Source organism: Rattus norvegicus, chromosome 13 (assembly GCF_036323735.1).
Source record: "Rattus norvegicus strain BN/NHsdMcwi chromosome 13, GRCr8, whole genome shotgun sequence".
In the NCBI taxonomy this organism is placed as follows: Eukaryota; Metazoa; Chordata; class Mammalia; order Rodentia; family Muridae; genus Rattus; species Rattus norvegicus.
Window position 1 is genome coordinate 49,376,672 of NC_086031.1, and position 27,659 is coordinate 49,404,330.

The 27,659-nt window shown below is 43.0% G+C and overlaps 1 protein-coding gene across 6 annotated transcripts in view; it reads right to left on the reverse strand.

Moving 5' to 3' along the window:
* Ipo9 (importin 9) overlaps positions 1-27,659 on the reverse strand; it is a 52,234-nt gene that overhangs the window by 14,428 nt on the left and 10,147 nt on the right. For all 6 annotated transcript variants that reach the window (XM_063272310.1, XM_008769563.4, XM_039090722.2 and 3 more), the window contains exons 2-14: positions 26,769-26,830; positions 26,479-26,565; positions 25,729-25,930; positions 14,450-14,538; positions 13,113-13,199; positions 12,354-12,473; positions 12,165-12,265; positions 11,923-11,981; positions 11,298-11,449; positions 9,640-9,738; positions 8,701-8,807; positions 7,624-7,763; positions 5,188-5,347 (exon numbers count right to left, since the gene is read on the reverse strand). In XM_063272310.1, the coding sequence (XP_063128380.1) occupies positions 5,188-5,347; positions 7,624-7,763; positions 8,701-8,807; positions 9,640-9,738; positions 11,298-11,449; positions 11,923-11,981; positions 12,165-12,265; positions 12,354-12,473; positions 13,113-13,199; positions 14,450-14,538; positions 25,729-25,789 (1,175 nt within the window). In that variant the 5' untranslated portion in view covers positions 25,790-25,930; positions 26,479-26,565; positions 26,769-26,830. The remainder of the gene's footprint in view (positions 1-5,187; positions 5,348-7,623; positions 7,764-8,700; positions 8,808-9,639; positions 9,739-11,297; positions 11,450-11,922; positions 11,982-12,164; positions 12,266-12,353; positions 12,474-13,112; positions 13,200-14,449; positions 14,539-25,728; positions 25,931-26,478; positions 26,566-26,768; positions 26,831-27,659) is intronic.

Here is a 27,659-nt window from a genome sequence, read left to right on the forward strand (position 1 = left end):
AACCAGAGCTTCCAGGGACTAAGCCACTACCCAAAGACATGGACTGACCCTGGGCTCCAACCTCATAGGTAGCAATGAATAGCCTAGTAAGAGCACCAGTGGAAGAGGAAGCCCTTGGTCCTGCTAAGACTGAACCCCCAGTGAATGTGATTGTTGGGGGGAGGATGGGGAAGGGAACACCCATATAAAGGGGGAGGGGGAGGAGTTAGGGGGATGTTGGCACGGAAACATCCCCCTAAAGGGGAAACGTTACTCCCTTTAGGGAACAACATTCAAAATGTAAATAAGAAATACTCAAGTTAATAAAGGAAAAAAAGGAAAAAGAAAAAAAAAGACGGGGTCTCACTATGTATCCTGTGACTGGTCTGGAACTTGCTATGCAGACAAAGCTGGACTTGAACTTACAGAGATCCTCCTGCCTCTGCCTCCACAGCTCAGTGTTGGGCTTAGAGTATGTGTCCCCTTACCCACTCTTGTTTATCTTTTTGTTTTTTTAAAAGAATTTATTTTATGTGTGTGAGTACACTGCAGCTGTCTTCAGACACACCAGAAGAGGGCATTGGATCCCATTACAGATGCTTGTGAGCCACCATGTGGTTGCTGGGAATTGAACTCAGGACCTCTGGAAGGGCATCAGTACTCTTAACCCCTAAGCCATCTCTCCAGCCCTTCTTGTTTGTTTTATAGCCAAATGACATGTACTAACTGTAAAACTCCACAACCAGCGAAACCGTGGTTTATGTACGGGCTTGGTTTTGCTGTAGGGTAGACTTGCTTTTTTGCTCAGACCTAACATTTCTTTTTAAATTTATTTTCGGATTCATTTATTTAGTTTTCTGTTTGTTTGTTTTTTGAGACAGGGTTTCTTGGGGTAGCCCTGGTTGTCCTGGAACTCAAGAGATGTAACTGCCTCTGTCTGTGTTCTGGGGTTAAATGTGAGAGCCACTCCCTGCCTGGCTGGATTTATCTAAGTTTCTATGCATAAGTATACATATGCCTAGTGCCCGAAGAGACCAGAGGGTGAGGTATCCTGGAATGGGAACTATGGGTAGTGTAAGCCACCACATAGTCACTGCTTACTGGCTCTACCAGTGTGTGTGTGTGTGTGTGTGTGTGTGTGTGTGTGTGTGTGCGCGTGCGTGCGTGCGTGTGTGTGTGTGTGTGTCTATAAAATCTTACAAATGACCGAAAGTCAAATGACTGACCGCTAAGCTTACTATTTATTGCCAAGTCTACAAGACTTTCTCTACTCTCTGCTTTAGTAATGGTAAAAAATGCTGTACCCTTAGATCTTGCACATCCTGGTTTTAGACCTTGGCTCCGTCCTTATCGCTTCCTTTTCGCCTTCTACTGATCACTGCAGTAGACCCTCGTCCTTAACCACGACAGCAACTTGTACATGAGCTTCAACTTCTCACCGTGTGTTGTTATAGTTTTCTGAGCTGATCAGAGCCAGGCACCACCTTAGTGTTCAGAAGTTAGGCCTGGGGTTGGGGCTGGAGGGCCAGAGCGATGGCTCAGGGGTTTAGAGCTCAGAGGTGGCTCTTGCAGAGGACTCAGGTTCAATTCCCAGCACACAGCCCGCTCACAGTTTCAGGGGACCTGATGTCTCTGCTGGACTCCCCAGTGCACAGACAAAACACCCACACACAGGAAACAAATACACAAATAAAAAATAAGTCAGTCATAAATATGACTAAATAAATCTGACACACAGATGTATAATTATGCATCAATAAATATCTTGTTTCAGAAATCATTTAAGGTGATTACATTGAAATATAAGCCACTGCATGGAGGAATAAATTAAAGCTGGTACAAAAGATAAAAGCAGGGGCTGGGGAGATGGCTCAGTGGTTAAGAGCACTGACTGCTCTTAACCACTGAGTTCAAATCCCAGCAACCACATGGTGGCTCACAACCATCTGTAATGGGATCTGATGCTCTCTTCTGGTGTGTCTGAAGAAAGTGACAGTGTACTCATATACATAAAATAAATAAAAATATTAAAAAAAAAAGATAAAAGCAAAGGCACCATGACGAACTGAAATGTTACAGTGTTAGAAATTTCAGGGACTGGAGAGGTTTCAGTGGTTAAAAAGCACAGACTGCTCTTTTTTTTTTTTTCTTCTGGAGCTGAGGACTGAACCCAGGGCCTTGTGCTTGGTAGGCAAGCGCTCTACCACTGAGCTAAATCCCCAACCCAAGACTGCGCTTTTAAAGGACCTGCATTTTTAGTATCCACTTGGGCAGCTCACAACCACCTGTAAGTCCAGGGCCATCAAAGTTACCCACGCTCCCTTGCACGTAACTGCATACACATTAATTAAATAAAATTAAACTTGGAAACAAAGAACTCTACAGTTTTAGTAATAAGGACTTAGGTGGCTAGAAAACCAAATAGGAAATGACTAAATTGAACATTTTGGCCAAGAAGAAAAGATGGCTAAGAATTTTTCATAGGGTAGCTCTTAAACATTTGTTATTTTACTTCTGTATGTGCGTGCATATGTGATATATGTATTTGCACATGTGTTTGAGTGCCCATGAAGGACAGAAGAGGGTACTGGATCCCCTGGAGCTGGAGTTACAGGAGGTTATGAACTTGGGCCTGGGACTTAAATTCAGGTCCTCTGCAAGAACAGCAAGCACTCTTTTTTTTTTTTTTTTAAAGATTTATTTATTTATTATATATAAGTACACTGTAGCTGTCTTCAGATACACCAGAAGAGGGCATCGGATCTCTTTACAGATGGTTGTGAGTTGGGCTGGGGATTTAGCTCAGTGGTAGAGCGCTTGCCTAGGAAGCGCAAGGCCCTGGGTTCGGTCCCCAGCTCTGAAAAAAAAAAAAAGAACCAAAAAAAAAAAAAAAAAAAAAAAAAAAAAACACTTTGGTTATATTTGGGGTTGGGGATTTAGCTCAGTGGTAGAGCGCTTGCCTAGGAAGCGCAAGGCCCTGGGTTCAATCCCCAGCTCCGAAAAAAAGAACCAAAAAAAAAAAAAAAAAAAAAAAGTAAAAGCAGATGGTTGTGAGCCACCATGTGGTTGCTGGGAATTGAACTCATGACCTCTGGAAGAGCAGTCGGGTGCTCTTAACCGCTGAGCCATCTCTCCAGCCACAGCAAGCACTCTTAACCACTGGGCCATCTCTCCAACCCAAACATTTGTTTTTATTAATTGTTATTTAAAACATTTCTATGCTTGTGGGTATGTGTAAGGACGCAGGTGCTTATGGAGACCAGAAGTGCTGAGGCAAAGTCTCTCCCTGAGCTTGGGGCTTGTTTTTTCCTGGAAGATGGAAGTCAGCAAGCCCCAGCGGGTCTCCTGTCTCTCAACTCTCCCGGAGCTGGGGTTACAGAAGTGTGTCAGGATGGCAGCTTGTCACGGGGGGGTGGGGGGGGTGGGGGGGGTGGGGGGTGGGGGGGTGGGGGGGGGTGGGGGTGGTGGTGGCTAGGATTTAATGCAGGTCCTCATGACTTACACCAATGCTTTCAACTGCTCAGCCAGCTCTACAGCCCCTCAGTGGTTTTTTCTGACTATAAAATTTAAGCTTATTGTAAACAACCTCATTTACAACAATAAATGAAAGGTCGCTTTTGTTTTTTGTTTTTTGAATCCTATTCTTTCCTGTGAGAATCAATGTAAATAAGTTATGCCTGACAGGTACTAGTGTCTAAAATGTCCCAGAAGACGAGAGGCATTTACCTGAGCATTTATAAACTCACAAACTCTTCTCAGTTTGCAACTTTGCACACTCTGTAAAGTCACAATACAAAGCAGTCCTCGTACCAACAATCTGTTTAAATTTATTATCATCCTGATTTTATTCCTGGACCATTTTTTTTAAAAAGTTTTAAGTAATATACACAGGTTTTAATGGTTATTAGTTGGCAAAGGCTTTAAACTTTTTTCTTTAAAATGTTGTTGTTGTTATAATTATTTATTTACGTGTACATGTCCATGTGTGCAGATGTCTGGGTGTTTCAGGTCTCCGGAAGTTGGAGTTACAGGTAGCTGTGACCTGCCCGATGTGGGTGCTAGGAATCAAACTTGGGTCCTCTCTGAAGAGAGAGTTTGTTCTCTTAACTGCTGAGCTACTCTCCAACTCCTGCTTTTAATCTTATACTGACACTTGATATAAGGGATGTTTAATGCCTCAGGGACTAACTGATGCACGCATATAAAAATCAAGTTTTCCGAAGGTCAGAAGCAATGCAGGCAAGGTTAACCAGGTTAGGCTCCCTCCTCAGTCATTTAGGAGCTTCTGAAAAGCTGTACTTGGTTTCTCTTAGCACAGGGAAATTTTAAATTCATTCAGAGCCAAAGACTGGCTTTACTAAAAATACACAGGAAAAGCTGGGTCTTTGTTTGTCAATGTATGCAGGCAGAACAGGTGATTCCTCAACGTTCCCGAAGGATCCCCCCGACCCACATGCATGGATTCACAGTCACTATCTCAAATGTTAGGACAGGAACATAAACTTTGTAAATGTCATGCATAGAATTTAATTGAGATGCTTAAATTTGGATCCTTCAAATAGCAATGATTAGCTAGAGAGAGGGCTCAGCAGTTAGGAACACTTGCTACTATTGAGGACCTGGGCTCAATTCCTCGAACTCACAAGGGGGCTTACAACTGTTCTCTTCTGACTTCTGTAAGCACCAAACATGCACATGGTACAGACATGCACAAGCAAGACACTCATACACATAAAATAAAATTATAAATCTAAAAGAAAAAGATTTTCATATATCAATGTGTCCTCTGGTCTGAGCACGAACATAAATCATGACTACGAAGCTTTTTACCTATGAAAAAGAAAAATGAAACTGGGAGAAATGAGCGTGTTTTACATCATATTCTCCCAAATTTGGTTTCTAATACATAGACTACCAATGTGGCTGCTAATCAGATTTGTGTCCTTCACAACTACGCAAACATTATGCAAATTACCCCGGGCCTTGGTTAAGTGCCTTCACTGAAGAAAGGAACTGCTCCTTGAACGAAAGGGAACACCTGGAGTCACCTGCGGAGCTGCTTTCCCTTTCCCTCCAGTGCTCTTCCTGAAGAGGCAGGTCTTCAGGAGAAATCTCTAGGCACCATAATGCACGGGACAGCTGTGATGTTCTCTACCTCAGCCATTTTCCCTTCAAGCAGTTCTTACCACTCTAGAGTAGTGTACTTACCCCCAGATGGCTCTCACGGCAGAGATGCGAACTGACGGAGGCTGTGTCTCATGAAGACCACTAACTGTTGCCTGTAGGAACTGCTGAATCAGTTCAGGGGACATAGCGACAGTGAAGCGACTGGCAGCCCACAGTGCCCGGCCCAAGAGGAAAGGAGATGCTAGGAGGAAGAGCAGTCACAGGCTGGATGATGAAAAGTTCCTTTCCTGCCCAAGTCCATTTCTCAAATGTTAACAAATACTGGATGCTACATGACCTAAGTGACTTATTTGAAAGAAAAAGCACAATTTCACACGGTAAAAGCATCTGTGCACAAATGGCACATAATCCATTTCTCAACTCTACCTCTGACTATGACCATTTGGAGACCGAAGCCCTCGTTACTGCTTACCTACACTAGTCCATTTCTAAAGCCTTCTCCACTGCTGCTTCCTTCCTATTACCGTCTCAACACTAGAACATAAACTATAGCTGTTATCCCTCTATTAATAACCTGACAAATAATTTTATAGCCCCCCAAATACGCTCAATACGAGTGCTGACATTCAAGGCTCCCTTGATGGCTATGAAGCTCAGGCCCACATCCGGACTCAGAAACCACATCTCCCTTCATCAACTCTGAACTTTGTTTAAATCACAAGTCAACACATTCCTTTCTTGTTTTTTTGTTTTTTGTTTTTTGTTTTTTCAGAGCTGGGGACCGAACCCAGGGCCTTGTGCTTGCTAGGCGAGTTCTCTACCACTGAGCTAAATCCCCAACCCCAACACGTTCCTTTCATACTGTGTCCATGACCACTCAGTCTGCAGTAATCTCAAATATCAGAGCCACTCACGGCTCTGTGTGTTCAGCTTTCTCATATGCTTCTTTTGTTGATATTCTAACCTACTGGTGTAAGCATTACTACCTCCTGGCAAGAATAAGCTGTTTAAGGATACTGAACTTGGTCGGCTTGTCAGAGAGCTCAGCTTAGTTGCTCACACTAAAACGTCTAATGGAGGAATTATTGAACAGCTCGTAACAAAGCAGGAAATAATTACTAACACTTTAGATACAGAGGTAGTAACTGCCAAAGTATGGCTTAGGTATCTCTGAAAGCCCTTAAAGCTAAAACCATCACTTTTTGATTTAAACATTTTTAATTTTATGTGTATGGGAGTTTTGTTTGCATGTATGTGTGTATACTGCATGTGTGCCTGGTGCCCAGAAGAGGACATGGGACCCCTCTGGAACTGGAGCTATACACAGCTGTGGGCTACCATATGGGTGCTGGGAACCAAACCCAGGTTCTCTGAAAGAACAAGTGCTCTAAACCATGGCACTATCTTGCCAGCCCCTAAAATAATTTTTAAAGGAATACCAACGCAGTAACTTTTTATTCTCATTCCTTCCCAAAGATCAACAGCACTTTCCAGACATCATGGCTATTCTAACTACAGAAGAGATATAAGCCACATTCTTGTGGGGATTTTGTTTAAAGATTTTAATCTTATTTATTTATTTTTTTTAAGATTTTTTATTTATTATATAAGTACGCTGTAGCTGTCCTCAGACACACCAGAAGAGGGCATCAGATCTCGTTACAGATGGTTGTGAGCCACCACGTGGTTTCTGGGATTTGAACTCAGGACCTCTGGAAGAGCAGTCAGTGCTCTTAACCACTGAGCGATCTCTCCAGCCCCTAATCTCATTTATGAATATATATGTATGTGATGTGTGCCCATTACATACAGTGCCAGTGGTTGCCAGAAGAGGGCATCGGATCCCTTGGAATTTGAGGTACAAGAAGTTGTGAGCTACATCTCTTGGGGTATTAAGAACTCAACTCGATCGTTACACACACACACACACACACACACACACACACACACACACACACACACTGAGAAAGTCAGAGACATAGCCAGACAGCCAGACAGACACACACACACAACTGAGAAAGTCAGAGATGCAGGCAGGCAGGCAGGCAGGCAGGCAGGCAGGCAGACAGACAGACAGACAGACAGACACACACACACACACACACACACACACACACACACACACACACACACACACACACACACACACTGGGGAGTGGGGGTGGCGCTAAGAGAAAAGATGGCTCAGGGGTTAAGAATGCTTTCTCTATAATCACATGGCTAGGAGTTTCAACCACAGCACCCATGCAACAAGCCAGAAGGCCCAGCAAATGTCTGTGATTGCAGCCCTGACAGTAGTGGAGACAGTAGGTCTGATGGGGTTTGCTGGATTCTGTCTAGCCAAGATGTGAACCCCAAGTCCAAGGAGAGATTCCGCCTCAAAGGACTAGGCAAAGAGTGATATAGGATACTTGACAACCTCTTCTGGCCTATGATGTGCATAGATCATACTCACACAGACTGAGTTAATAGCAGTTCCCAAGATCTTCTAGAATCCTGGTGTGTATTCAAACATACCTGACAGGTTGAGGTCTGCAAGAATGACGTTAGTCAGGAACCCATGCATATCAAAATGGATCCTGCCATTTTTCACACTGTCAGTGATGATAGATTTCACAGAGCCTAGAGCAAGCATGCAGGCTTCGTGGATCTTCCACCTGTAACAGGGATACTGCAGTTGGTAAAGCATATTACACTTCCAAAATAAGTAAGGCCACTCAAGAGTATTCCAAAGTGACTTGATCCCAAAATAATTTGTCAGTATTTCTAATTAGTCTATTTAAAAGTATATTTCTACTACCTATCAATCATCTATCTATCTATCTATCTATCTATCTATCTATCTATCTATCAATCAATCATCTATCATGTGGGAGCACTATCCATCCGTCCGTCCGTCTGTCCGTCCATCTACATCCATGTGTGGGAGCAACAGCAATGGTGTGGGTGCGGAGTCAGAGGACACCTTTCTAAAGTTCCTCACTTCTATGCTGTAGGCTCTGGAGACTGAACTCAGTTTGCCAAGCTTGACATCCAGCATCATCGCCTGCTGAGCCACCTCATCTGCCCTTGTTCTTTAACAAGATTTATTTATTTATTTAATGTGAGTACACTGTCGCTGTCCAGACACACCAGAAGAGGGCATCGGATCCCATTACAGATGGTTGTGAGCCACCATGTGGTTGCTGGGATTTGAACTCAGGACCTCTGGAAGAGCAGTCAGTGCTCCTAACCGCTGAGCCATCTCTCCAGCTCTAGCCTTTATTTGTTTTTATTTTTTTGAGACAGGGTCTCACACGGGCCAGGCTCGCCTCAAACTTGCTATGTATCAATGAAGATGGTTTTGGACTTCTAAATCTCTTGCTTCTACCTCCCAAATGCTAGGACAGAAGTCATGTACCACATCTAGGCTCATCCTTTCAACTTAAACACTATTAAATGTCACAGAAAACATGGAAGTATAATAGCAGAGTCTTCTAATTAAAAACAAAAGTCCCCCTTTCGAAGCTGTTTAAAAAGGGCTAGAACGAGCTCATTTTCCCTCAGATGTAGTGCTTCAGACAAGACTGTAAGCAGAGCTGCTGCTCCCCTTACCAGTGCTCAGTGCCACTGGCTTTCGTCTGCTCAGCTTCTTGTAAGTGCCGAGTGGCTGCAGTAGCCAGGGCCACTGCACTCTCATTCTGGAAATCTGTGGCCACAGCCTAGGAGAGAAGATTGAAACATAAATCTATGTGTGTGTATGGTTTAAACTCTGACGCACCCATTCTAGAGTCTCATCAGGTGTACTAAAAGTAACCCCGTTAGTTCCGGGTCTCTGATGAAATTAAGGTAACACTCGCAACTGTACAGTGTTCAGGCATTATAAGGCTAAATAGCTCTACATAGCTGATCTCTCTGGCTCTAGCATAAATGAAAAAATGATAGTTAGCTTTGGACAACAATGGACCAGATATTTATTGTCTTTGAAGCTGACTGATCATGAGAGTAAAAGGCTGCTCTAGTAGTGTATAATATTTTTCTGTTCTACTTTTATTGTTTGGTGCTGGCAGTTCAACTGAGCTCACTTTGCACATGCTAGCCGAATGCTCTAGTGCTGAGCTACACGACCAGCTCCTCCTGTAACCGTCACAGGCGCCTTAGGAACACTAAATACCAAGACACAATGTACCATAAACCCAACAGGAACTGGCAGGTTCTTCACAGCACTCAACCTAGAGGCAACCCTATGCCCTAGTTGAAGGAGCCAGAAAGTTCATGAGCTCACTTCCCAACAACCTTTTAAGTTTGTCAACTTCTTATTTGTGCCATGGAGGCCTGTTGAAGATTAAACTGAAATGTTCCTGATTCAGTGAGCCAGGTGCAAAAACTTTGCTATTTCTCAGTCTCAAATTTCATGAGCTACTTTCTCATGTTCTCAAAATGGTCTGAGGTGAAGCTGCCCCACAGCACCGCTGACCTGGGTTAGGTGTCTGGGAAGAAGAACTCTCCAGAGACTGGAGGGTTATTTGGTTGAAGTAGCAAGGTAATTCTTACCAGCAACAGGTCCTGAGCTGCAATTCTAACAGTGTAGGAGAACGTGTCGTCATCCTCGTCTTCTACAAACTGCTGTGGGTTAGCCGTCCACACTTTAATCTGCGAAGGGGAGCAAGTCGGCTCGTTCTGATCAGTCTCGTCTCCTGGTCAAAACTCTAAAGTCTTTTTCTTTTTGAGGCAGGGTCTCACTGTGTAGCTCTGGCTGGTCTTGAACTAAGAGAGATCCACCTACCTCCTAGTACTTTAAAGATTTTTTTGTAGAGAAACAAATCATTATCCAAATATATAGGACTGGTTATCTGCAGCGGAATCGTTCTCTGCTGCTGCCACCAGCGTGCTAATCTGATAAACAGACATACTGAATACATCAGGGATTTACTGTAAAAACACCAACTTCTGTGCTGGTATGTGTGGAAGACATTGCCATGTTATTTTCTTTGGGTAGCACTGGCTGTTCTGGAATGTACTTCATAGACCAGGCTGGCTTTGAACTCAGATCTGCCTATTTCTGCCTCCCGAGGGCTGCAATTTAAGGCATGCTCCACCACGTGGCATTATTTATATTATTTTTTAAAAAAATTACATTTATGCTTATGAGGGGGTCAGAGAGCAATTATCAGGAGTCAGTTCTCTCCTACCACATGGATCAGAGGATTGAACCCACGCTGTTAGGCTTGGTAGCAAATGTTTTACCTGCCAAGCCATCTCAATGGTCTAAGCTGATGCATTTTCTTTTAGTACTTTAAAAATACAGTGTTTTTATTACTCCTTTGAGAACTTCCCACAATGTGTTCTGAACATTTTCACTGCTTTGCTCATTCTGCAACTGTTCCCAGATCTGGAAAAATTAACTTATTTTCATTCTTCTTTTTCTTTCTTTATTTGAAAAAGGTTTCTCTCTGTAGCCCTTACTGTCCTGGCTTCCCTCTGTAGATCAGGCTGGCTTCAAACTCAGAAATCCACTTGCCTCTACCTCTTGAGTGCTAGCATTAAAGGTGTGTGCCACCATGCCTGGCTGGGAAAATGTTTTAAAAACCTAGTTGTTTCTTTCTTTTGTTCCTCTTCTAAGTGAAAATCAGAGAAGCCATGGAGGCTTCAACATGGCAAAGAACAGATGCTGATCAAACAATACTGACAAGTGTGGCAGCAGGGACAGGAGCAAACTGAAATAAAAGTCTATCAATATACCGCCTGCACTCCAGACTAGGCTAAGAAAATGTGACTCAGATTCAAACTCTACATTTTGATGATATGGATCACTTCATATTGGGCTTTGTAGATGGGATAAATCATGGGAACTCCCAGGGGTTCTTACACATTCCCACTAAGATCTCAGGGATCCCTAGTCTGAGCGGCTGCAGTCTGATGGCTGGCAGCTGATAAGGCCTAACCTCACTGCTTACAGGAAGTGCTGGATTGGTTCTCCTACAGACTATGATCTCTGCTCAGTAGTTTCACAGAGATTTTCCTAGTGAAAAAAATGTTCTGAAAGTCTAACATTAGAATTGATAAAAACAATACCATAACTTCTCTAGGATTTCACATAAAGTTAGTCTCTCAGTGTCTGTTTTATAGAAATGAGATGCTTACTTGACCAAGGTGTCACGTTCTTTAAGTTTCCAGTACGACTTAGTAACTGTCTCCCAAATACCAGTTACCTGCTCCTCGGTGATCTGCATGTACAGGATGATATAGTAAATGAGCTCAGGCAACGCTTTCTTAACGGTGCTTTTGAATTTGCTGTTTTCCAGTAGTGCATGGACAAATTCAAAAATGCTAAAGACGAGGTTTTCAAAGCCCAGGACTTCTCCTACAGGGATACATGAGAGTAGGAATCAATGCCATGGGAACAAAAGGAAAGCATCCATTCTGGAAACAAACTACATCGTCTTTGTGAATCAATGAACACGTAAAGTACTTGCTAATTGTCCCTGAAGGGTTGGGAGAAGAGCCTAAAGAGTCAATGGAAGGAGATTAAATACGTTCAAGAGTAACACATTTCCCAGCATGTCTACTTCTGGTCACAGAAATGAAGGCTATCATCAGTGGGATTCCGAGTTAAATGAGACAGAGCGGCACAGGCGGCTTAGCTGATCAGACACCTGTTACACAGTTCTCAGCAGCTCTGCAATGTCCCTAGGATGACGTGGAAGATGGTGAATTCTCAATGGCTCACACACAATGCACTGAAAAGACACTTTCACTGCTTTTCTGTTTTCTGCCTCTGACTTGTCTGTGTCAAGATCCTTTCCCCTCAGAACTGGTATTTCCTTTACTACGTACCGTCAGAGTCCACAGGGTCTTCCACTTCTTCCGTGTAATTCACTTCTGTCCTCACATAAGTATGATGCAGAGTAAAGGAAGACAATCTGGAGTCTGCTTTACATAGTCTACACGGGAGTGCTATAAACCCCAACAAGGACAGACACATACTTAGACGTGGACACACATGACTGAGGCCCGGGCTGGATTCCCAATGTTAGGCAGTGGCGCAGCAGGACCTCCGGGTTCTCAGGAAAGGATATAAGGCAGCGCTTTCAGTCAGAGTGTTCCAGACAATGGGCAGGATCTGTTGCATGGAGGATACCATGTGCTTTGGGAAGTTTTTCACCAAGGCTGTCACTGCCTGAGAGCAGAAAACACTACTAAGTAACACAAGAGCACACGGTGATCTCTGACTTCCTCAGCTCTCAGCCTACTGATAGTGTCTTTACCTTCAGAACCTCCATCTTAAAGCCACTGTCCGACGTGGGGCCGTCTGGCATCTGCAGCGCCTGAACAAAGGCCTCTGTGAACTGCTGCACCACGGGGAAGATCAGGACTTTGGCTGCACCCTGACAACAGAAACCACAGTCAATGCTGGACAAACCCTCAGAGCTTCAGCACACACTCTAAATCTCAGTTTTGAAGCATCTTTTAGGGACAGGTCCTAATCAAAGGGCACAGCTATAGTCACTGCGTGAGTTTCTCAGGCTTTCAGCCCTCAGCTCCGACCTGAGATCCTTCACTATAGTCTTCTGAAACCTAGCCCATGAGGCCACTCTCAGAACAGCATCCGGATCGCCGGGATCAGCATTCCCAGCTAGATCTCCTTCACACGAGAGGGTAGAAAGGCTTGAGATAGAAATGTAAAAGGAACCAGGAACACTTGGAATATAGCTCAGTGACAGAGTGCTTGTCTGGAATGTGTGAGCTCCTAGGTTTAATTCCAAGCATGGAAAAAAAAAACCCAAACCAAAGCAACCTCCACCCCCAAACCCCCACAAACAACAACGCCCAACCACAGAACAAAATATACAAAACAAAGCTAAAATATAGGCATTATATATGCTAAAATTTTAGTGAAAAATGCTAAATCTCTAAGACTGGCTAGCATGCTTTCTGATGGTTATGGAGTGGGTCTTTGGCAATGTAAAGTATAATAAACACTCTGAAGCACACACTCTGTTATTCCTCACCAAAGGCTCACCCACCTTTTCCAGTTCCTCCATGTTACAGATCATATGAGCACAAGTAGTAAAAATCTCCACTGCCCGGGAACGCGTTCGAATACCATACACCTGGAAAAAGATCATGGCTCAGCCACGGGACTGGAGCGCATATGTGTGTACATGCGACTAGAAGTAAACCAGGACTAACCAATCAATCCTCACAGTTAATTCCCTAAAGCGACACAGATGCAATCCACGCATCTGTATAAAAAAATGGGTTTCTGTAATTAAGAGAGCATAAGGTGGTTGATACCTTTAATCCCATCACTCGGGAGGTAGAGGCAGGCAGATCTCTGTGAGTAGAAGGCCAGCCTGGTCTACAAAGTGAGTCCGGTACAGCCAGGGATACACAGAGACCATATCTGTGTACTCAAAATACAAACAAAACAAAAACAAAAACACAAAAGAGAGAGAGGGAGAGCATAAGGCAGCAGAATGCTAAACTTAACTAGAACCAGCCTTTGATATACAGGCCTCTGTGACTTTAAAAACAGGTCCCATAACACTTAAAATCCTAACAGAGCTTGCCTCTGCCCACTGAGCGCGGTTTAGAGACGCCCTCCACCATGTCTGCCTTGGCTAATAGATGTTTTTCCTTTTGTGGAGATGGGGTTATGAGGTGCCCAGCTGCTGCTCTGTCTCTATTGTGTGATGAACCCAGGGCCTTAGAGCACATGCTCCATACTGAGCTGAATCCCTACTTCTCAATGCACTTCCTTTACAGTGGAGCACTCACTGGGGCAAGGGACCCCAGAGATTGGATACCTATTAAGTATTCCTATACTACCGTGTGCAGATCACTACTTATGTACATACTAGCAAGTACATATACAACACATTAAGATTCTATCTATTCTGGGCTGGAGGGATGGCTCAGTGGTTAAGAGCACTGACTGCTCTTCCAGAGGTCCTGAGTTCAAATCCCAGCAACCACATGGTGGCTCACAACATCTGTAATGAGATCCGATGCCCTCTTCTGAAGTGACTGAAGACAGCTACAGTGTACTTAAATATAATAAATAAATCTGAACAACAACAAAAAAAGATTCTATCCATTCTTGCAGTGAAGTAACAGATGATTTTAAATCCCTGGCTGAGTAGGTAAGGGTAGGAATGGCACTTGGGACAATAGGTGCAAAGCTCTGAGTGGTTGAGACATTTAGTTATTTCATCAAGTGCTTCCCTTGTTGTCATGAGTTCAAAGACTACGGTTAATTCAATTTCTGCTCTAGATCACACTCAGTTCTAGTGTCTTGGCATGGGCACGAGTGACAATAACCATCACTATACACCTGCAAGGTGGTACTGAGACTCCATACCTCGGCCATGGTGAATATCTTATACATCTCTGGGAGAATGACGGGAGCAACAAGTGGCATCTGTGTGTCTGTCACTTCCCGAGTAAACTCTGCAAAGACAAGAAGTAAAAGATGCTTCATAAAGACAAAGTGTAAAAACCACTTTAGTGTAAGCCACCTAGGTAGCAGTTCCCAGTCAGCACATAGGAATGGCCACTGGTCTAGCAAGCTCACTCTGAGAAAGAAAAAGGAGTCAGAAGTATCATTCATCAGAAGGGGAGAGAGATTAGGAACACAAATGAAGGTACAAGAAATGAAAAAGAAAACCACACAGATTGTAGCCATCTACAAAACAACTGCATACAAGTAAGACAAATGGGGACCCTTCTAGGTTTGTGTCATGTCAGCATTTGGGCACACTCTTGAGATCTCTCAACTGTCACTCTGGTTTCTGTCAGTTCTGTCCCCTGACAAGTTACATCGATGTAAATAACAAAACAAGATAATCATGGCATAGTGGCACTCGCCTTTAATCCCAGCACTCTGGAGGCAGAGACAACAGGCAGATTTCTGAGTTCAAGGTCAGCCTGGTCTACAGGGAGAGTTCCAGGACAGCCTGGTGAGATACTGGTCTTGAGAAAAACCAATCAACCAACCAATTAACCAATTCTCCACCCACCCATCCATCCAAAAATGTATTAAGTATTAAGCATCGACTCCGTTTATCAATGTGTAATTCTGGAGTTGCTGTTAACTGAACAGGAAGGGGATTCCTAAGTGAAGGTGTTTAACCCATGTGCAGATTTGAAAGAAGTGAGAATAGACAGGTCACATCTTCTTGTGCCTGGAAAAACTAAAATAAGAAAATGATATGCAAAGCATATAAAGACCCTGTGTCAATCCCCACAGGTCAAATACAGATCAAATACTGACTGTTCTTTAGGAATATGGCTTCCTTCTAAAAGATAAATTCCAAGCTTTATTTTAATAAAAGTGTGTCAAATTCCATTTTGATTGAAGTCAGTTGGGCTGGAGAGATGGCTCAGCAGTTAAGAGTTAAGTCTGTTCTTCCAGAGGTCCCGAGTTCAATTCCCAGCAACCACATGGTGGCTCACAACCATCTGTAATGGGATTAGATGCCCTCTTCTGGTGTGTCTGAAGACAGCGATAGTGTACTCGCATATATAAAATAAATAACTAATTCTTTAAAGATTGAAGACAGTCCAAATAAAATACACTGGATAGCATATTATCACGTCTGGGCCTTTGGCCTAAGATTAAGCATAGCCCGCATTTAGGAATAAAAGCTTTATGAACAAACACAGCATAGAGCTTGGGTGTAGCTGAGCACGTACAAGGGTCTGGTCAAATCCCCAGTGTCACTGCCACCATCACCACCACTACAAAGAAAAGACAGATAGAGGAGTCATTATTGAAGTGACTAACTGTACTTTTTATCTTTCCTATAATCATTCTGAGTAGTCTCAATTTGTTCATACTTTTTTTTTTTAAATTTGTTTACTTATTATATGTAAGTACACTGTCGCTGTCTTCAGACACACCAGAAGAAGGCATCAGATCTCATTACAGATGGTTGTGAGCCACCATGTGGTTGCTGGGATTTGAACTCGGGACCTCTGGAAGAGCAGTCCATTCTCTTAACCACTGAGCCATCTCTACAGCCCCCAATTTGTTCATACTTTATAGGTTTAAATTCAAAGTATGTTTTCTGAGTTCATCAAGTCAGAAAAGTTTGGGACATTAATACCTAAATTTACAAAACTATAAGACAGAAGTAAAAGATTTATCTATTAGATCAAATATTTAAATTCTTAGCATATATTTCCTTTATATCATGAGATCAAGTTCTCTTTTATAAACAGAAAAATAACTCGAAAGGTCAAGAACAGTATCTTCCTCCAAAGTCTCAAAGGCCCTGGGCACAGTTGGCCACGGCACAGTTGGCCAGCCTGCTTTCCCAACTATTCAGGGAGCTGAGGCAGGAGTTAGAAGTCAACCTGGGCAACACAGTGACCTCCATCTCAAAATACAAAGAAAACCCTACAGAACCGGTCCCATGTGTCTCACAAGGTTTATTCACACACTAATCCTTTTCTGTCCTCACGTACACCCCAGTTCCTGTGGGGTGAAGCTGAGAATCTGCCCTCTTACAAGTACACCGCAGTTCCTGTGGGGTGAGCTGAGCGTCCGCCCCCTTTTGAAATCGACTGGGTAGTCATTTGTGAATGGAGGTTGGCTGCCGTCCACCTCATGCCTGATGACTCATTACAAAGGATACAGACTTCTTCACCAGTTCCTTCTCTTGGCTGACAGAAACGTGACCTCACTGTATAGTAATTTCCTTAGTTAAGTACAAAGACTCTTCTGCATTCCAACCAGAGTAACTGTAGAACCATCCTTTCTTTCCAGCTCTGTCAGAGAGAAGCTGAACTCTGTACCTGAAGATTAGGACTTCCTCTCCGTTGCTAGATATCCTGGCACTATGAGAGCGTAAGTAAAGGATCTTGGAAGTTCAATTCCACAGAGCAGTCACCTCACTCATACAGAGGCAGGGAGGTGAAAGGTTAATCAAGGAGCACCTCAGCCTTTTTGATGTTTCTGAGCTAAAAGTCCACCAATAGGAACACAGTAGGTACTCTAACCTACTATTAATACTGAATGGGCATGTAAAACGCAGCGTAGATGCCAGGTAAACAGATTCAGTGGCTACACCTAGAAGTGCTGCTCCTCACACGCCTGTGCATAGGAAGGAGCACGGCACGCCACAGCAGGCCACATCACGCCACCCCATGCCACACAGTATGCAGGATGCAGGGAATTATTAGGAAAGGACTTTTGTTTTTGTTTGTTTTGTTTGGGACAGGGTTCCTCTGTGTATCCTTGTGTGTCCTGGAACTCACTCTAGATCAGGCTGGCCTCAAACTTAAGAGATCCACCTGCCTCTCTCTCGAATGGTGGGATTAAAGGCATGCAACACCATGCCTAGCAGGAAAGGACTTTCAATCTCCCCTCTTTCATATGCCAGAGCCCCAAGAACACAGAGGCTTCAGAGATCAAAGGCTCCTCTATCACACAACACCATGCAGAACCTATAGAGCCAGAGACTTGAGAATTAACTTGCAACTAAGTGCAGCTGAGCTAACAATTTATTCCATAACTATTCTTTTAAAAATATATATCTTATTTTTTAAATTATAAATGTGTGTGAGTGAGTGCAGATGTCCTCAGAGGCCAGAGACATTGGATCCCCTGAAGCTGGAGTTAAATAAAGGCAGCTATGAGCTGCTTAATGTGGGTACACAGGATTTAACTCAGGTCATCTGCAAATGCAGTATGCATGCTTCACTGCCGAGTCATCTCTCCAGCACTGTACATATTCCTTTTTTCCCCCTTTTGTTGTTTTGGAGATAGATCTCATTATGTAGACCAAGCTGGCCTCACACTCCTAAGATCTGCCTGCCCCTGCCTCTCAAGCACAAGAATCAATCTATCTACCTATCTACCTAATCTATCTATCTATCTCCACTTACTTACCTAACTACCTATGTATTCATCCATCCATTTATTATGTATTTTGGTGTTCTGCCCTAATGTATGTCTATGTGAGGGTGTTAGATCCCTTGGAACTGGAATTAGACAGTTGTGAGCTGCCATTTAGGTGCTGGGAATTCAACATGGATCCTTTGGAAGTATAGCCAGAGTGTTCCCAACTGCTGAGCCCAGAAGTGAGCAGGTTTTTGTATTTTTGCTTTGTTTCTATTTACTTACTTACTTAGATTTTTTGGCTTTCATACATGTTTGTACAGCACAGGCATGCATGGTGCCTGTGGAAGTCAGAAGAGCACATGGACGCCCTAGAACTGAAGCTACTTAACTACCTTTCCCCTTCCAGCTACACTTCACTAACCTCACACTGATCAATGCTACCTCCTCTTTCTTACCCATCCTACTTCCTATTTCTATTTCTCTTACCAATAAGAATCTGAGTCTACTCTACACTACTTTTTTTTTCATCTTTATTAACTTGGGTATTTCTTATTTACATTTCGATTGTTATTCCCTTTCCCGGTTTCCGGGCCAACATCCCCCTAACCCCTCCCCCTCCCCCTCTCTATGGGTGTTCCCCTCCCCATCCTCCCCCCCATTCCCCCCATTACTGCCCTCAATTACATTCACTGGGGGTTCAGTCTTGACGGGACCAGGGCTTCCCCTTCCACTGGTGCTCTTACTAGGCTATTCATTGCTACTTATGAGGTTGGAGCCCAGGGTCAGTCCATGGGTCTTTGGGTAGTGGCTTAGTCCCTGGAAGCTCTGGTTGGTTGGCATTGTTGTTCATATGGGGTCTCGAGCCCCTTCAAGCTCTTTCAGTCCTTTCTCTGATTCCTTCAACGGGGGTCCCGTTCTCAGTTCAGTGGTTTAATGATGGCATTCGCCCATGTATTTGATGTATTCTGGCTGTGTCTCTCAGGAGAGATCTATATCTGGTTCCTGTCAGCCTGCACTTCTTTGCTTCATCCATCTTACCTAGTTTGGTGGCTGTATATGTATGGGCCACATGTGGGGCAGGTTCTGAATGGGCGTTCCTTCTGTCTCTGTTCTAAACTTTGCTTCCCTATTCCCTGCCAAGGGTATTCTTGTTCCCCTTTTAAAGAAGGAGTGAAGCATTCACATTTTGGTCATTCTTCTTGAGTTTCATGTGTTCTGTGCATCTAGGGTAATTAAAGCATTTGGGCTAATATCCACTTATCAATGAGTGTATACCATGTGTGTTTTTCTGAGATTGGGTTACCTCACTCAGGATGATATTTTCCAGTTCCATCCATTTTGCCTATGAATTTCATAAAGTCATTGTTTTGTTTTTTTTAATTTTTTAAGATTTATTTATTATATATAAGTACACTGTAGTTGTCTTCAGACACACCAGAAGAGGGCATTGGATCTCATTACAGATGGTTGTGAACTACCATGTGGTTGCTGGGATTTGAACTCAGGACCTCTGGGAGAGCAGTCGATGCTCTTAACCACTGAGCCATCTCTCCAACCCAAAGTCATTGTTTTTGATAGCTGAGTAATTACTCTACACTACTTAAACCTATTGTTTGTCCTCCAACAGTCTTTGACAATTGTTCAGTGGGGATATCAGGCAGCTGTGGCTGCTTTCACAGCTAATGTGGAATTCAGGGAGTAAGACAGACTATACACCAGGTCCCCAGAGCTGCTCCTGGCCCAAGGAATTATTTTCTGAACTACACATTCAATATCACCACATTCAAGTCCCATTTGAGCACTTCAAACATGCCATCTGAGATGTAACTGACAAAAAATAAATCAAGCAAAGAAAAAATATCAGATGTATAAATCCCAATGCAGTAATATAAAAAATTAGGAATAACCAAAGCAAACTAGGTCCTTCAAAATTACTAAAACTATAGCAAAGATCTCTAGTGAATCAGATTAAGTCTCTGAGAGAGAACCCAGTGTAACAAGCACATTTCAAGATACAAATAAACACCTGAATGAAATAAGGAAGACTAGGATGATTCAAAAGAATTCAAAAGAAATCAAAATACTAAAGAAAAGACAGGCACAAATGCTGGAATTAAAAGACACAGTTAAATAAATTCTGTGGGGGCTGGAGGGATGGTTTAGTGGATAAGAGCACTGACTGCCCTTCTAGAACGTCTGAGTTCAATTCCCAGCAACCACATGGTGGCACACAACCAACTATAATAGAATCTGATTCCCTCCTCTAGTGTACATGAAAACAGAACACTCGTATACATTAAATAAATAAATCTTTAAAAATCAATCAGTTAATTAATCAATCAATCAATCAATCAATTAATTAATTAATTCTGTGGACAGTCTCAGCACAGAACGAATAAAGGAGAGGACTGCACCTGAAAGGTGCAGAGAGTCTGCACCTGAAAACAGGATGGAGGAACTGGAACAAGGACAAAGATAAAACATTAAGAGGGTCCGAGAGGGAATCCCAAGATAGACAAGACACTCTGAAAAGACTAAGTTGAAGGGGAGCAGGCAGAGGAAAATCTCATTGTAAAGGCATAGAAAATACTTCCTTTTATTTTATTGTTGGTTTTTAAAGGCAGGATTACTATGTGTAGCTATGGCTGTCCTAGAACTCCATCTGAGACCATGCTAGCCTCACTTCAACAGAGATCCACTTGCCTCTGCTGTCTAGCCAGAAAATATTTTCAAAAGAATCATAACAGAAACATTGCCAAAGTCAGAAAAGGAGATATCAACCCAGATTCAGGAGATAACACAAAGACAAGACCAGAAAAGAACTTTCCTTTGTTAGAATTTAACCAAAACCCTTTTTCCAGTTTACTTTTTGACACTGTAATAAAACACTGACCAAAAATAACTTGGGCAAGAAACTGCTTATTTTGGCTTACAGGTAATAATCAATTATCAAGGGAAGTCGAAGCAAGAAATGAAACCTGGGCCACAGAGGAACACTGCTACAGACTTGCTCCCTGGCTTGGTCTGCTGCCTTCTTATACAGCCCAGGTCTACCAGCCTAGGGATGGCACCGCCCACAGTGGGCTTGGCCTTCCCACATCAATTAGCAATTAAGAAAAAAAAAAAAAAGTCCTCAAAGACTTTCCCACAGGCCAGTCTCATGGAACAAATTCCTCAGTTGAGGGTCTCTCTTCCCTGGTGTGTTGACAACACTAAAATACACAGAAGAAAAAAGCATAGTAAAAGAGGCAAGAGAGAAACACTGAGTCACACAACAGGCAAGCCCACTGGCCTAACTCCAGATCATTCAACTGAAGCTTTAGAAGCCAGCAGGGCTTGGAGTGATGTATTTCAAGTTCTGAAGAAGAACTATTGCCAATCCAGAGCACTGTGCCAGCAAAGCTACTTGTCATAACTAAGGGGAAGATAAAAGCTTTCTGTGATAAAAATAGACTAAAGGAATCCCTCACAGTGAAGAGAAAAACAAATCCACGAAAGAGCCACAGAAAATAAACCATGCTAGAAAAATAGCAGGCAAAAGAGGAAATGCACACCTTTCAATAATAACCAAATTGAATATAACTGAAGCACACAATCAAATGACACGGCAGGAAAATGGACGAAAACCACAATGTTAAGTGAGTGTAATCCAGGCCCAGAAGGATAAGCACATATTCTTTCTCATATGTAGATACTAGCTTTGAAATTTTAGATTTATATGCTTAATTTGGAGTATCTGAGGACAGAAGGAGTGAGGGACCAGAACCCACCTGATATGAGCATAGAGAATGCTGCAAGTTAAAGGTGAGAGGCAGGGGAGAAGAGGGAGTGAGGGCAACCAGAATCTAAAGATACTTGAAAACCCCAGATTTTAGGTCTCCTCAAAGGAGGAATTCATGTTTGTCCTGTTCTGTAAGAGACCATGGTTTGGGAGGTTCTAAGTCTTGGGGAAACATTACTTTTGTTAAGCAACTTATTCTCAAACTGCCTTCTAAATACCTGTGCTTAAACCCATGGATTAGTACTGCCCCCAACCTTGGCTAGAAAAGCCTGCTGGCCAGCAGACACTCCCTGCTGGTCAATGTGCTGAGAGTAAGTCGTGTTTATTAAGGATTAGCCCAAAAGGGAGTATCTGTATCAAGCCTCCACCTCACCACGGTTCAGGGAAACCGCAGAAGATGGGGCAGAAAGACTACAAGAGCAGTAGGATGGGTGTGCAGTGTTGTCTTCTGGACATGACAGGCCATGGAACTCACGACCTCACAGTGCTGCAATTACCTGTACAGGACTAAGCCAATAATTCTGCAGTGAGCAATGATTAGACTCAAAAAGGTGGGTGGCAGGGGCAGGGGAATGAGGACATGTTGGGGGCACTGGAAAGAGTAGAGTGGGGACTTGGGGGTAGTTATGAATAAAATACATTTTTAACATGTTTGAAACTGTCAAAAGATGCATAGGAGCTATTCTGTTAAAAAGGAGAAAAGCCAGGCAGTGACAGCACACACTTTTAATCCCAGCAAAGGAGAGGTATCTCTGAGTTCAAGGCCAGTCTGGCCTATATAATGAATTGCAGAGCAGAGAGGGAGAGAGAGTACACTTCATGATTTCATGTAAACTGGCAGGTCTCATAAGATAACTGTATGTGATTTTCATAAACCTACATGAACAGACGGGAAAGATGATTTTGAAAGAACCAGCACAAAATGGTTTGCCCAGCAGTATTATTATTATCACTATTATTTTCATTTAACATTCTGTTTGATATCTACTTAAAATTATTTTTATTATTTTTAATTACACATATGTATGTGCATGAGGGTATGTTGTCATGTAACCATTTTCTCTGAGATTAAAACATCCCATCCTGCAAGGAAGCTCCTTAAGCAGGAAGGTAAACAATTCAAAGTAGCTTCAGGAAGTCCCTGAAACTTAATGGATTCACTGGGCCCCTCCCTGCCAGAGTAAGCTATAAAAGCCACAAATTCCCTCACATGTAGCAGAGTCAAGATGCAAAAGAGAATCTCAGACTAGATCGGCTGCCTGGAAGAAGCAGAAACCAGGCAAGCTTCCTCAAAGAGGTTTAGACCAACTGAGACACCTGGAAAGGACAAGTTCCAACCTGCTGAGCCGCCTGTGCAGTATGCTCCAGGTTCCCAGCTTTGGGAGCCGTCACCTATGCTGGGGTGGGTTCAGGAAAGGTTTTGTCACACACCATATGTATATGTGACACAAGCCCATGGAAGTCAGAAGTGTCAGATCTCCTGCAGCTGGAGTTACATGTGACTATGAATTGCCCCACATTGGTGCTGGGAATTGAACCTGTGTACTATGTAAGAAGCAGTATGTGTCCATAATTGCTGAGTCATTTCTTCAGCCTCAGATCAGTATTTTTTAAAGACTTATTTTTATTTTATATGTACGAGTGCTTGTCTACATGTACATCTATGTACCACGTGTGTGTCCAAAATCCACAGAAATCCAGAAGAGATTATCAGATCCCTTGGAACTGAACTTGAATTATAACTGTGAGCTACCTTTGGGGTGCTGGGAACTGAACCCAGGTCTTCTACAAGACTGACAAGTGCTCCTATTTACTGAGGCATCTTTCCAGCAGCTCCAAATCAGGATTCGTGGAAGAATTTCCTACTGACTTTATCTAAGAGAATGAATATATGACAGAACTTTCAAAGGACCAGAAAACTTGGGCCAGACCTATGGATATATGAAAGAAAATTCCAGAAGGACTGATAAGTTAATCAGCCTTATAAGAGATATCTATCAAAACTCCTTTGAGCTGACTGCATTATGGTTGGTCAGGGTTGCATAGATTCTTTTTTTCCTTTTTTTCGGAGCTGGGGACCGAACCCAGGGCCTTGCGCTCGCTAGGCAAGCGCTCTACCACTGAGCTAAATCCCCAACCCCTCATAGATTCTTTTTATTCTTATTTCTACAGAAACTTTCATCTGACTGTGACCACTTTTGTTTTGGTTGTTTTGAGTACAGAAGACTGTACTACTCGGGGCTTTACACATACTAGACAAGTACTTCTATAACTCAAGACACACCCCCAGCCCAATCTCACTAGGCTTAAATTTTTTTGTATGTATATCTGTATGCTACATATGTGCTGGTTCCTTCAGAGGGTAAAAGATGGCATAAGATCCCCAAGAGCTGGAGTCACTGACAACTGTGAGCCACCTGATTTGGGTTCTGGGAACTGAGCTCAGGTCCTCTGGAAGAGCAGCCAGTGCTCTTAACCAAAGCTATCTCTCCAGTCCTTTAATTAAAAAAAAAATTAATTAATCTGCATGTGAGTGAGGTCAGGAGACACATGCATGTGAGTGAAGGAGCCTGTTGAGAGGTAGGGGTCTAGAGCTGGAGTTACAACAGCAAACTGATGGAGTTAGAGGCAGCTAACAGCACATGTGCTGGGAACCTAACTTGAGTCTTCTGGAAGGGCAGCAAGCATTCTTTTTTTTTTTTTTTTTTTTGGTTCTTTTTTTCCGGAGCTGGGGACCGAACCCAGGGCCTTGCGCTTCCTAGGTAAGCGCTCTACCACTGAGCTAAATCCCCAGCCCCGGCAGCAAGCATTCTTAACCAGTCTTTTTAGCCCTGACTATTCTTTTGTTCTATCTTTAAGACGGGGTTTTACTGGATAGCTCTGGCTGGCCTTGAACTCCCAGAGATTTCTGCCTTCTGAGTGCTGGGTTTAAAGGTGTGTGCTACCACCCTTAGCTGAACACTGACTACTCTTAATTTTCCCCTGGTTGAACTAAGAAGTGGAATACAAGTCTTTGAAATTAATCACTTTACACTTCCTTCATGTATTTACACATTATCATTTAAAGACGGAACTATCGAGACATTTTCTCAATAGGAAAGAATACCCCGGAATTATGTTAAGCCTAATAACTAACGCTTACTCAGAGTCTGCTACTACATGTCAGCTATTACGCTCAACATTTTACACGGGTTAGCATAGGTCAACTTCCAAAACCTCCTCCCTGGTGGTTTGAATGAGAATGGCCCTCATAGGCTCATATATTTGGGCGCTTATTTACCAGGGAATAGAACTGTTTGAGGAGGTATGGCCTTGCTGGAGTAGATGTAGCCTTTGGGAAGGAGTATGTCACTGGGGATGGGCTTTGAGGTTCCAAAGGCTTATGCCAGTTCCAGTGTCTGTCTCTCCGCTGGCAGAACAAGACATAAAGCTCTCAGCTACTGCTCTAGCACCATACCTGTCGCTTCCCGTCATGATGATCCCGGGCTCAGTCCCTAGAACTGTAGCAAGCCTCAATTTTATCAGAGTTATACTGGTCATGGTGTCTCTTTATAGCAACAGAACAGAAATAAGATTAACATTTTAAGACAGCATCTTAGAAACTAAGGCTCAAAGAGACAAAGTAAAGTTCTAAGGTGCATTCAGAATTCAAACCAAAACTCTTGAGTGCTATTCGCTATGGCACTCATGTATCTTTATATATGTGTGGTTTGGAGGCTTGAACTCAGGGACTTGGGCATGCTCTGCCGCTGAATCATACCCTCAGCCTATGGTACTGCTCTATAAAAATTTGGAAGAATCAGTAGTGCTATGCTAACTCAATTCCCAGGAAAGAATCAATAGCACTTCCGCTGGCTATAGATAAAAACTAGGAGAAAAACATTTACAAAAACCTGAGAGAGAGGAGAAACACTTAATAGATCCTTGGCCCAGGCCACATTACCACATAGCTTCTAATTGTTTCGCTCTCACTTAAGGCCCAAGAACAACACCAAGGAAAGGTTTCTAGTACCTGTCAACACACGCATGGCTCCATGGACAGCATTTAAGTCTCCGCTCACCAACATCTCCATAAGCAGGTTGAAGAGCTGGGGCCAGGCTTCGGGCCAGTCCCAGTGGGCAATGGCGGACACAGCATAGGCCACACTGGAGCGCACTTTGCTTATTGATTCTCTCAACCCGTTGGGTAATAGCTCTCGGATAACAATTTTTGCCTGTGGAGGAGGAAAGGGCACTCGTCATTGATCAGAGTGTAAGCAGCAGGCCTTGGGACGATCTTCACTGCTCAGTTACAGTAGCCACATTTCAAGAGTTCACCAGCCACAGTGGTGCTCTCTCATTGAACATCACGCATACAAAACACCCCCACAGTTGTACAAGGTTCTAACTTACAGTTCTAGACCTTTGTATCTCATCCTATCTTGGGTTTTCAGAGTGGTTGCTTAGTAATCGTACTAAGAAGAATTTTATTTAATTCTCAAGCCCTTTGAAGTTAGTAATTTTAATTCTAATTTTGGAAACTAAAGTAATTGAGTGTTCACAGCTAAATGTATCAAATGCTCTCGTGGCCTGCAGAAGGGCAGAACTGGATCTGAACACAGCCCATCCTGATGCTCACTTGTACCACAGCACTCATAATGCCACCCACCAATCCATTTTCTCCCTAGTCTTGTTTTCTGGGATCAGGAAGTGTTATATTGGTGCTGAGTGTCTTAAGGCTGTCTCTCCCATCTTTGTAGGTAGATTAACTATCAGCCTTTACCCTTTCTGTAGTTTCCGGAGGTCTGAACTTCTCTGATTGGGCACACCAGTGAGTTTCCACATACTGTTTCAAGATGACTGACGCCAGCTGGGAAGACAATAAGCCGTCATGTGCAACAAGAGATAGGACTTATTTTCACATATAAAAACTACACGTATGGCTTGATACATTGCATCTAATTCTGTACAAAAATCATGTTTTATACATTGTCCTTATTTCTTCTCCTTCCCCTAAGAAAGTTTCTGAGTTATTAAGTGAAGAGAAAGTCCTTATCAATTGAATGGACTTACCTGACGGATGGCCAGTGCCCCCTGAGGATCTACAGTCAGCTCTGCCAGGTGAACACCAAATTCTGAAAAAGAAAGTTTCCTGTGAATCTAAGGGTATTCATGAAAGCCACAGCACACCTCTGAGCTCTAGCCTTGAAGCGACAAGGGAAGAGCTCAAGAAGAAACCTGGCCCACTGCTCCTACAGCGCAGCAACTTCATTAACTATGACATTAGATTCAAGAAAACCTGGCTCAACAGGCTTACCCTAAAAAACAAAACAAAACAAAACACCAGGATTTTGCCTGGCTAGTCCTGAACAGGATCTTCCTGCCTGCCCCAGCTTTCCAAGTGCTGGGATCATGGGTATGAGTCAAACACTTAACTAACAGTCTTGAACTGCTTATTGAAAGTGTGTTATAAACTCTCACTACCAAATGAAAACAGACCCACTTACATTTGCAAAGTAATCAGTGTTTTATCGAGAATATAAGGTCAGGGCTGGAGAGATGGCTCAGTGGTCAAGAGCACTGACTGCTCTTCTAGAGGTCCTGAGTTCAATTCCCAGCAACCACCTGGTGGCTCAGAACCATCTGTAATGGGATCACAACCGTCTGTAACGCCCTATTTTGGTGTGTCTGAAGGCAGCTGTAGCACACACATATACATAAAATAAATAATTATTTAAAAAAAAGAATGTGGGCCAGAGAGATGGCTCAGAGGTTAAGAGCTGACTGCTCTTCCATTGATCCTGAGTTCAATTCCAGCAACCACATGGTGGCTCACAACCATCTGTACTGAGATCCAATGCCCTCTTCTGGTGTGTCTGAAGACAGCTACGGTGTATTAATAAAATAAATAAATCTTTAAAGAAAAAAATGTAAGATCATAATTTTATATCTCACAATCTAGGA